This window comes from Schistocerca nitens, chromosome 2 (assembly GCF_023898315.1).
Source record: "Schistocerca nitens isolate TAMUIC-IGC-003100 chromosome 2, iqSchNite1.1, whole genome shotgun sequence".
Classification (NCBI taxonomy): Eukaryota; Metazoa; Arthropoda; class Insecta; order Orthoptera; family Acrididae; genus Schistocerca; species Schistocerca nitens.
The window spans coordinates 868,015,586-868,027,923 of NC_064615.1; the positions used below are offsets into that span (position 1 = coordinate 868,015,586).

General features: G+C 44.1%; 1 protein-coding gene across 1 annotated transcript in view; it reads left to right on the forward strand.

Moving 5' to 3' along the window:
- The first annotated feature begins 209 nt into the window (after positions 1-209).
- Positions 210-12,338, forward strand: part of LOC126235399 (uncharacterized) — a 30,318-nt gene continuing 18,189 nt past the window's right edge. Inside the window, exon 1 of the mRNA XM_049944121.1 lies at positions 210-496. Coding sequence (XP_049800078.1) covers positions 210-496 — 287 coding nt within the window. The remainder of the gene's footprint in view (positions 497-12,338) is intronic.

A 12,338-nucleotide genomic window follows, 5' to 3' on the forward strand; every position in this document is an offset into this window, starting at 1 on the left:
TCCTATTTTCACAATGTACTACAGGGCAGTGACACAAAGACGATTGATTCTTCTGTTGTGTATACAAATGATCCGTAGGTCAAGGGCTTTCAAGACACGTGACCCTACCTTTTTATCACCAAGGCGTGGCGGTTTTTAACAGCACTACTGTGATTGCAATTTACTGTACACACACCTAAGTGTGTCTAGTCTTAAGTTACAACAGGAATATGTTTCTGCCAGCACTGCTGAAGGGCTCGTTCCTCGGCTTCTGGTACCGAGATCTCAGCCTATCGCATCCCCGGGAGCTAGGAGAGCGAGAGAGAGAGAGCAAGAGAGTGAGAGGAGGGGGTGGGGGGAGGAAAACGAACACGACAAGCGCTAAGGGCGTCGCCAGGGACGGAGACGTCGCCCCCGCAGCCGCCGGATCGATGGCGCCGCCCCCGCCGCCCCCGCCGCCCCCGCCGCCCCCGCCGTGCCGCAGAGCTCCTACCGCCGCCGCCGCCGCCGCCACCCGGCTGGACGCGACGCGACGCCGCGCTGCAGCGCCGGGCTGCTCTTTTGTGCTGCAGCTGGCGTCTCGTTAGCGCGTCTCGCGCCAGCGGGCTGCGTCCCACTTGTCCTGGACACTTACTGGAAAGTCAAAACCTTCGAGAGCCTATGACATGGAAGCGTCGGCTGCGAGAATGTCCTGGAAATTGTATAATGTAAACTTTCACGGTCGGAAATGTCACAGTTAATAAAGTATTCCGGGCTGTTATGCCATGATCGAATGGATTTCACATTTAAACCCAATGTTTAGTCCTCATATGCGGAGGACATTTTCAAAGGGAATCGTAACTTCTTTGAGTGTCTGATTCAGACCCTGGCTCGCTACTGTCTGCAGCAAAATTCCGTTTGTAATTTGCATTCAGTATGGACAGGAAAGTAGACACGGTAGATGTGCCGAGAGTAATGGAAGATGCAGCTGGGAATGACAGGAGTGTACGCGGCCAGATAACAGATGGCGTTAGTGGTAGACAATTGGCGTACATACAATATCACGAACACGTTAACGAACAGATTGAAATGTCGAGATCGTCTCGAACACAGCAAGGAATAAAACAGGAAGTAGAGGATGACTTTGTAGACGATAGTGGGTACGTGAACGAATCCACTGACATGTTTGATTCTCCACAGATAAAGAAAAAGCTTTTGAAGTAGGATCGGAACACACCGATTTCGTAGAACAAGGCAGTGTGAAAATTTTAAGCATGAACGATTTATTTGAACAATTCATCAAACAAATTGCAGGACAGAATGATCAGCTTAAAACTCATGTTGATGAACTCAAAACGCAGAATGATCAGCTACAAAAACAAGTTAGTAGTCAGGTTAGTCAGCTTAAAACACACGTTGACGAGCAGCTTAAAACACAGAGCCATCAGCTCAAAACACAGAATGATCAGCTTAAAACACACGTTGGTCAGCTTAAAGCACAGGTCGAAGAACAAGGAATTAAAATCAGTAAACAAATAGAACAGGTAGAACAAAAAGTGGGTAATTTAAGTTCTGTGGTAAATACTATGAAGTTTGAAATTGAGACTAATAAAAATATGGATACTATGCAGGGGGAAATTGACAACATTAACAGTAGGTTTGTTGTTGAAATTCTCAGCATCCAAGAGGAAGTAGAGCCTCTGGTTGAAACAAAAGTAGACGAAAAAGTTTTCGGTCTTAAAACTGAGATCGTAAACGAATGTCAACACGGAATATCACAGTTGAAAAAGGCAGTTTCAGACACCGAAAGAGATTTAGGCGAAAAAGTTACCGGATGTGTACAAAAGTATGAACAAAATACTTCGAAAATTCAAGGCACAATTTTCGATCTCGAGAGTAAATTTAAAGATAGGCCTGGTGTTGTCTGTAATGGCACGCCACTTACGAAGCTGTTGGAAGGTGAGGAGCGCTTCGATCCCGCCAAGAAACAAAACGGATGGCATCCGTTAGATTTCATCAAAAATTGCGAGAGAATGTTTCCTGAACACTTGTCTGGTCAGGAAAACATAAACGTAGTAATTAGCGCCTTAGCAGGTGACGCTAAGCGCTGGGGAATTAACTTGAATACCGAACAAATGACGTTCGAAGAATTTAAACAAAAGTTTACGGAAGAATATTGGTCCGAACAAAACCAGGATCATTTGTGGCGCGAGTTTATCATGGCCAAACTTCATGATAACGGGGGCAGGAATTCTTTGAAAGATTTCTGCGAATATTGGTACCGGAAGTTGACCCATTTAAGAGGAAGAAGATCCGATTCAGAAATCATATGGGAGCTATTTAAAAAGCTTCCAGAAGATTCAAAGAGATACGTTGGAAGCAATCATCGCAGCTTCCAAGCATTTCTCGAAAGGGTCGAAGACGAAGACCATTGGCGCGAAAGTCGTGCCAATTATCAAAATTTTAGTAACAGGAATAATCGTAATAATGACGAGAGAAACGACGGCGATGGGTTTCGCGTCAACATGATACAGAGAGGAAGAGGCAGAGGAGGAGGGAGTTATCTAGGTCACGGTAGAGGGTACACCGCGCAAAATAATAACGACGCGGGAAACTGATTTCCGCGAACGTTGCGGGCAAAAGGGAAGCGGACAGTACATACTGGCCCCGATTTAAGAAAAAGTTACCGGACTGACAGTAAAATTATGAGACAGGTTAGAGACAGGCGTGGAACAACGCAACGTGTCGTTGCGGAACAAGCGTCAGGTGCGCACACAGATGACTCATCTTCGCTGCGCAGAGTGCTACATGTTAACAGGCGAGTGGAGCATCAGAGGTCAACGGCCGAGCCTAGCAGAACAGCTGTTCAGAGAGAAGCCGCTAGCAATGCGGCAGCGTTAGGTACGAACATTGCCCTAAGAGCTGGTGAATACATTACGAGTGGTAATTCCGTTTCGAAGGAAATACACTCCTGGAAATTGAAATAAGAACACCGTGAATTCATTGTCCCAGGAAGGGGAAACTTTATTGACACATTCCTGGGGTCAGATACATCACATGATCACACTGACAGAACCACAGGCACATAGACACAGGCAACAGAGCATGCACAATGTCGGCACTAGTACAGTGTATATCCACCTTTCGCAGCAATGCAGGCTGCTATTCTCCCATGGAGACGATCGTAGAGATGCTGGATGTAGTCCTGTGGAACGGCTTGCCATGCCATTTCCACCTGGCGCCTCAGTTGGACCAGCATTCGTGCTGGACGTGCAGACCGCGTGAGATGACGCTTCATGCAGTCCCAAACATGCTCAATGGGGGACTGATCCGGAGATCTTGCTGGCCAGGGTAGTTGACTTACACCTTCTAGAGCATGTTGGGTGGCACGGGATACATGCGGACGTGCATTGTCCTGTTGGAACAGCAAGTTCCCTTGCCGGTCTAGGAATGGTAGAACGATGGGTTCGATGACGGTTTGGATGTACCGTGCACTATTCAATGTCCCCTCGACGATCACCAGTGGTGTACGGCCAGTGTAGGAGATCGCTCCCCACACCATGATGCCGGGTGTTGGCCCTGTGTGCCTCGGTCGTATGCAGTCCTGATTGTGGCGCTCACCTGCACGGCGCCAAACACGCATACGACCATCATTGGCACCAAGGCAGAAGCGACTCTCATCGCTGAAGACGACACGTCTCCATTCGTCCCTCCATTCACGCCTGTCGCGACACCACTGGAGGCGGGCTGCACGATGTTGGGGCGTGAGCGGAAGACGGCCTAACGGTGTGCGGGACCGTAGCCCAGCTTCATGGAGACGGTTGCGAATGGTCCTCGCCGATACCCCAGGAGCAACAGTGTCCCTAATTTGCTGGGAAGTGGCGGTGCGGTCCCCTACGGCACTGCGTAGGATCCTACGGTCTTGGCGTGCATCCGTGCGTCGCTGCGGTCCGGTCCCAGGTCGACGGGCACGTGCACCTTCCGCCGACCACTGGCGACAACATCGATGTACTGTGGAGACCTCACGCCCCACGTGTTGAGCAATTCGGCGGTACGTCCACCCGGCCTCCCGCATGCCCACTATACGCCCTCGCTCAAAGTCCGTCAACTGCACATACGGTTCACGTCCACGCTGTCGCGGCATGCTACCAGTGTTAAAGACTGCGATGGAGCTCCGTATGCCACGGCAAACTGGCTGACACTGACGGCGGCGGTGCACAAATGCTGCGCAGCTAGCGCCATTCGACGGCCAACACCGCGGTTCCTGGTGTTTCCGCTGTGCCGTGCGTGTGATCATTGCTTGTACAGCCCTCTCGCAGTGTCCGGAGCAAGTATGGTGGGTCTGACACACCGGTGTCAATGTGTTCTTTTTTCCATTTCCAGGAGTGTAATAGATGAAACTGTGGATACACAGAGAGGTGCGTTTAGCAGTGTTAGCAATGAAGTAAATGGCGAGAATGAATTAGCGGAAGTAAGTAATTGGCGTGTGCAGATCAACGATCTGTACAAGGGCCTCAAGCAATGTGAGTGGGAGGATTTTAAGAAGGAGTATGAGGCAAGGAGGTTAATTAGTGGAAAAGGAAATAGTAGGGACGTCGATAAGGTGACGTGGCCCAAATTTGAAGAACAGAGAGTAAATAGCGCCGCGCAAAGTACGCGTGCTGCCGATAGGACAATGATTAAAGATAGGAAGGAATTGGAGGATGAAATCCTAAGCATTGACGAGGAAGTAACTTCTGTTAACGATCCGTCAACAGTACAAGCTGCTACCGAAAGGCACCGTGGGGAAGGGGCAGGTAATTACCTAAAAGTAAATGAAGTCCACGAGGATTACACTAAATATGAAGTAACAGTGGATGAGAGTAAAGCTGATAATGAGGCCGTTTTGTCAAAAGAAGATATTGAGTTAAAATCAAAGCCTGACGAAAATGCAGAGGAAGAACTTAGTGCCTGTCTCAGAAAAGCTTTTATGTTAGAACCTGAAAGCGATCCAGAATGGTCGGATTCTGACGATAGTTCAGATGACGAATATTTCGGTACTAGTGAAATTATTGGGGATACAGCTAATTGCGATATTGTACCTAATGATGACGAAGTTTCAAAACAAAATCCAGATGTTGAGACTGAACAAAGAAAGAAAGAACCACCTGACGACTCAGGGCATATTTTACAAAGCGTTCAAGTAACTAATGAATTTGAACTCCCGGAACCAAAGAAACCGCCAGATATAGGTGATGTGAATGTTAAAAGCATATCTTGGGACGATGTTATCGTCGATCCGGATTTGCTTAGGGAAGACCACAACAATGAAAAGCATTCGACGGTTAAACAAACTGTAATACCAGTTGAAATTTATAATGTGAAATTGCAAGTACTTCTTGATACTGGATCTCAGATAAGCTCAATCTCCCAGTCGTTTTTCGAACACATTTGTGATGAGCCTGGACTAGTAATTATGTCAGTGACGGGTGTAAAAATTGTTGGTGCTACGGGCAAGACTAGCAAGCCGGTAAAGAATCAGATTTTGGTTGAATTTAGTATAAAAGGACAAAAATTTGAACACGATTTTTTGGTTGTGCCAGACTTCAGTACTGAAATGATTCTGGGAATAGATTGGTTAGATAAAGAAAAGATTATTATTGATTGTAGCCAGGAAGTGATCAAAATTAATAATGCATCTAGGAATTTGGAATTAAAATTTGAGGAAAATGGGAAGGTGTTCGATTCAGAAATTGAATCTTTATTGTTGGAGATCGACCAAGGGAATGATGGTTTGACAAACATGTATGAGGTGTACCATGTCCAGAGGTTAATAGATAAGAGTGACAAGCAGGGGCATAATTTTAAAGAAATTGTGGAAAATTTGAAGGAGATATCTCCTGATCAGAAAACAGAATTGCTTGATATTTTAGAAAGTAATAGCACCGTATTTTCGGACAAACATGGCCTAGTTAAGAACTTCGAATACCAGATTGAGATAATAGAGCATAAACCTTTCTTTGTAAGACCGTTTTCAGTACCCATATCAAAGAGGCAGGCTGTGCAAGTGGAAATAGATAAAATGATAGAATGGGGTGTAATCGAACGGAGTAGCAGCGAATATAATAGTCCTCTTATCATCGTGAATAAAAGGGATGGGGGAGTAAGAGTAGTTATTGAAGCCAGGACTTTGAGCAAAATTGTAGAGAAGGAAATAGACAGACCTGAAAATCTGGACGAAATGCTCCAAAAATTTTATAATGTGAAGTATTTAACCAGTCTGGACATGACCGTCGGATACAGGCAAATCCCATTGAGCAAAAAATCCCGTAAATATACCGCTTTTCTGTTTGCCGGGAAATGCTATCAGTATAAAGTAGTGCCATTTGGGCTTAGCATTTCTGTGGCAGTATTTATTAGGGCACTGGACTTTGTATTAGGGAGAGAATTGAGATCCCGGCTAACTATTTATGTAGATGATTTACTGATTGCTACAGAAGAATAGCAAGAGCATTGTGAATTATTGCAGAAAGTTTCTGTTGCTCTACAAGCAGGGAGCATGACACTCAAGTGGAAGAAATGTGAATTTGTGAAGTCGGAAATAAAGTTTCTGGGGCACATTATTACTACGACCGGTATTGGGAAGGACCCAGAAAAGTTAAGTGCAATAGCAGGTTATCCAGCTCCTAGAAATAGAAAACAGTTGAAAGCCTTTTTAGGTTTATGTGGGTTCTATAGAAAATTCGTCAAGGGGCAAGTTTTTAATAGTCCTCATTTGAATAATCTACTTACGAAAAATAGTGCTTTTGTGTGGACTGAAGGGTGTATGAGAGATTTTGAAAATTTAAAAAGTGAACTTTTGAATGACAATATTTTGCATCACCCCATACTGTCAAAACCTTTCCACATCAGTACTGACAGCAGTGCTTATGGAATTGGTATAGAAGTTTTCCAAGAAATATGTGATGGCAAAGAAATCGAACACAGGACTATCGCGTTTGCAAGTAGAACTCTAACAAAATTCGAGAGAAACTACACTATATCGGAAAAGGAAGCTTTAGCCATTGTATGGGGGTTAAAGAAATTCAGAAATTATCTGTGGGGCCATAAGCTCATCATACATACTGACCACAAAGCTTTAACTTTTCTTAAAGATTGTCGTTTACTTAACGGCAGGCTAACTCGTTGGGCTTTGTACCTGCAACAATTTGATTACGAGATTTGCTATGTTAAGGGTACTGAGAATTATGTGGCAGTTGCTTTATCTCGATTGCCTAATGGTATGAGTGAAGTGCCCGATGAAAATGGTGAAGAGGGTACTTTTCAGATAAGGTATATGAAAGAGGTTTCAGGAAAAAGGAAAATTGAGCAAGTATGTAAAAATATGAGATACCATCAGAATGAGGATCCGACATGGAAATCTGTGAAGGTAAATTTTGACAGTGTGCAGTATCCTCAAATTAAGAAATATTATAAAATCTTTAAAGGCATTTTATATAGGAGGAAAGATTTAGTCACTGAGGAATGGAGAGTATGTTGGCCACACCTGTTTGATACTGATGTCATAGACTATTTTCATTTAGCATTGGGGCATAGTGAGCCAAAGAAATGTTTGGATAAATTGAATAGTGTAGTAGTGATTGCTGGTAGTGTCAGTAAGAAGGTAAAGGAACGAATTAAGTCGTGTGATGTCTGTCAAGGAGCCAAAGTACCGAACAGAAGTAGTAGAGGTCCAATGCAAAGTACATTACCTGAAGACACCCTAGAATTATTATCAGTAGATTTGTATGGTCCCCTCCCAAAAACTTCGGGAAATTGTGCATATATTTTAGTAATTTTGGAAGTATTCTCAAAGTTTGTGAAATTATACCCCTTGAAAAAGGAACAGCAAAAGCTGTATTTAGTAGGATGGTCGAATACTTCAGAACCAACGGGAAACCCAAGGCAGTACTATCTGACAATGGACCCCAGTTTATATCCAAAATTTGGAAAGAAGGAATGGAGCAAAATGGTGTGGAGGTTAAATATATCTCAGCCTACCACCCAGCTAGCAACCCGGTTGAAGGATACATGCGAGAAATCGGGAGATTGTGTAGAACGTATTGCAGTCATAACCATAGAGCCTGGGGTAGATTTATATCGGATTTTGAGAATGTCATGAACACCTTACATCATGAATCTACTGGGTTCCCACCAGAAGAAATTTTGTTAGGCAGCAGAAGTAAATGTTGTACAAGCTTGGGGTTGAATCAAAAGAAAGAATTAGTCAGAAAAAGGGCAAAGCAAAAAGCTGAATCTAGATCTAAAAGACATGATAAAAATCTGAAAGTTTCAAAATTTAAAATTGGGGATTATGTTCTTTTAAAAACCCACGAAAAATCTAGCGAACTGAACCATGAAATTTCCAAATTTAAATATATTTATAATGGACCGTATATAATACAGAACATTCCACACGATAATGCTTACTACCTGATCTACCCAAAATCCAAAAGACCTTTAGGTGTAAGAAATGTTGTGGACCTGAAACTGTATGTTCCTAGGAGTGAGTGACCTAAGTACACTCAGAGAGCAATTTACAGTAAATGTGCTGTATCCTATGCTAAAACTATTTTATTCCAAATGTAACAAATCTTTGTAAATACACTGCTGGAAATTGAAATAAGAACACCGTGAATTCATTGTCCCAGGAAGGGGAAACTTTATTGACACATTCCTGGGGTCAGATACATCACATGATCACACTGACAGAACCACAGGCACATAGACACAGGCAACAGAGCATGCACAATGTCGGCACTAGTACAGTGTATATCCACCATTCGCAGCAATGCAGGCTGCTATTCTCCCATGGAGACGATCGTAGAGATGCTGGATGTAGTCCTGTGGAACGGCTTGCCATGCCATTTCCACCTGGCGCCTCAGTTGGACCAGCGTTCGTGCTGGACGTGCAGACCGCGTGAGACGACGCTTCATCCAGTCCCAAACATGCTCAATGGGGGACAGATCCGGAGATCTTGCTGGCCAGGGTAGTTGACTTACACCTTCTAGAGCACGTTGGGTGGCACGGGATACATGCGGACGTGCATTGTCCTGTTGGAACAGCAAGTTCCCTTGCCGGTCTAGGAATGGTAGAACGATGGGTTCGATGACGGTTTGGATGTACCGTGCACTATTCAGTGTCCCCTCGACGATCACCAGTGGTGTACAGCCAGTGTAGGAGATCGCTCCCCACACCATGATGCCGGGTGTTGGCCCTGTGTGCCTCGGTCGTATGCAGTCCTGATTGTGGCGCTCACCTGCACGGCGCGAAACACGCATACGACCATCATTGGCACCAAGGCAGAAGCGACTCTCATCGCTGAAGACGACACGTCTCCATTCGTCCCTCCATTCACGCCTGTCGCGACACCACTGGAGGCGGGCTGCACGATGTTGGGGCGTGAGCGGAAGACGGCCTAACGGTGTGCGGGACCGTAGCCCAGCTTCATGGAGACGGTTGCGAATGGTCCTCGCCGATACCCCAGGAGCAACAGTGTCCCTAATTTGCTGGGAAGTGGCGGTGCGGTCCCCTACGGCACTGCGTAGGATCCTACGGTCTTGGCGTGCATCCGTGCGTCGCTGCGGTCCGGTCCCAGGTCGACGGGCACGTGCACCTTCCGCCGACCACTGGCGACAACATCGATGTACTGTGGAGACCTCACGCCCCACGTGTTGAGCAATTCGGCGGTACGTCCACCCGGCCTCCCGCATGCCAACTATATGCCCTCGCTCAAAGTCCGTCAACTGCACATACGGTTCACGTCCACGCTGTCGCGGCATGCTACCAGTGTTAAAGACTGCGATGGAGCTCCGTATGCCACGGCAAACTGGCTGACACTGACGGCGGCGGTGCACAAATGCTGCGCAGCTAGCGCCATTCGACGGCCAACACCGCGGTTCCTGGTGTGTCCGCTGTGCCGTGCGTGTGATCATTGCTTGTACAGCCCTCTCGCAGTGTCCGGAGCAAGTATGGTGGGTCTGACACACCGGTGTCAATGTGTTCTTTTTTCCATTTCCAGGAGTGTATATGTATACCAATATCAGTGTGCTAATGTACATATGTGAGTTTCAGATTACCAAATGTACTGTAAATGTAAAGATGTATGGAGAAAAGGGCTGAAAAGAAATAGCAAATGCTGTAAGCCAGATAAAAGATGGGACTGCCGAAAACCAAAGTGAGCAGTATATGAGTCATAATATAAAGGACTGCCAAAAATCAAAGAGGGCAGATAAATAGTTAAAGGAGAATTGTAAGTGTGATGCAGGAGATGTGATAAAAGGGTGCGAAATGGACTGCCATTCAATGCAAGCAGCAACAAATTGTCTTATAGTGTATATAAGTATTTGTATTTGCTTTTGTAGCTAAGTGTTTGTGTTCCAGATTTTGATTTTTTTTCTCTGAGAAATTTAATAATGATAAGTAATTTGCTATTTAAATAATGTTGTGATAGGAGGTTGGACTGTGCCAAAGGCACTTAAGCAAACGATAGGTAAATGTTTTTGATATGTTAAAAACTATAGACCTAAATAATGTGAGTGAAAGGAAGTTTGTGGTATAAAATTTTTGATGGGACATTCACACAAAGATTCAGAACCACTGTATAAATATAAAATTTAGTGTTCCCATCAAATTTGCACTTGGTGAAATTTACTGGAAACAGGGGCATGTGTAACAACAACAACGCTGTACTATTGTACATATAATTTTTTTTCTTCTGATTTTCGATAAATTAGTGTAATCGATATTCTGATTTCATTTCTTTTCTTTTCATGTCATTGTGTTAAGAAAACTGGAAACAAATTTCGATGTGAATATTAATGTTTATGTCAAATGTCAAACAATATTGTAACAGAATTGAAATGTAAGAAACGTTGAATCTGTTGGAAGATGTTAAAGTTGTAATGGTGCGTCTGGTACATACGTAGGCAAGGTATTGGGATATGTAGAATGCAAAACCTCTGGGGAATACCCTGTCTGTAGGGGAGCGGTAAAAGGTGGATGGCAGGCGAGCGTGGGAAAATGCACACGGGCACTGCACGGCATAACGGGCTCAGCAGTAGTAGTCGGAGTTGGGCATTGATCTGAGCCACACGTTCTGGATCGAGGAGGCTCTCCTGGAAGACGTAGTTTCATTGAGCCTCGGATGTGCCATCCCGACGCCAATACAGCATGGCAAAATTCCGTAGGCACTAAATGGAAAAGAATTGCGACGCTAAGAAGAAGCAAAGTGCCGATACATCAAGAGCCATTGCTGTGATTGTATGTGTGCCCTGTGCCTCGCCATCTCGCTGCCTGCCGATCGCCGCATCGATACGAACGGGTTGAAACTTTTAGTACTGTCTTCGTGTCTACCAGTGTTACTTTTGTTCCATACTGTTCAATAACAACTTAAATTTTACCAGAACTGTCTTATCATTTAATTATCCTCACAGCTAACCTAGACAGGGTCCTTTCCACATGTTGTGCAATCCGAGCGTCCCGAGATGAAGATTTAAAGTTTATGTTAATAATAGTTACTTGCAGACCTAGCTATGTTAGAATGATGTTTGAAGAACTGTTTTGTTAATGAATCTATAGGTAAATAACAAAGGTCTGACAAAGTGGGAAGATAATTTTGAAATTGGTTTAGTAATGAAGTTTAATTATTTTGAGGCAGATATAATGGTAATTAAATAAGCAGGAAATAAGCTAAAAAGAGTAGTAACTCATATAGTGGAAATTTTGAGTGCTTAATGATGTCAATAAACTAATTGTTTTAATACAGTGATCAGGCCCCCCCCCCTCTTTCTTATTCATTTAAATTCTGAAGTGTTCTAAACTGATTAGACCAGTAAAGTTAAAGCCAATACAAAAACCAAAATGTATCAGTGTTTTACATTTATCAAAATTGACATTGTCTGTGTGTTTCGAAAGTGCTATTTCTAGGGTAACCTATGCCCGATTTTAATCAGATCAATAGACAGTACGAAGTTTCGTAGTAAACATTATAGCGTAATGTTGTGTATTTATGGTTTATCCATATTGGTACAGAAAGTGAAATTATCAGTTCAGTAGATTTTCTGGTTATAAAATTTACCGTATTATGCAGTGTTACTACGTGTTCTTATGCTCGAACGTACATCAACTTGTACAGGGAAGAAACTCAGTTAATGCCTAATTAGGCTGGCGACCGTATTATTAACAAATTGGTAACATCTTCTGTGTTGTTTCTTGTCCGTCCTGACGTGTAGTTGCATTTCGGACTTGTTTGACGTATCATTGTTATGACTGAGTGGGTGTAAGTCTGATTTGCCTCCATTCAGGTACACGCGGTCAATGTCTATACAAAAATCCTTTTCTCTTAAGGTGAAGCCCGTCA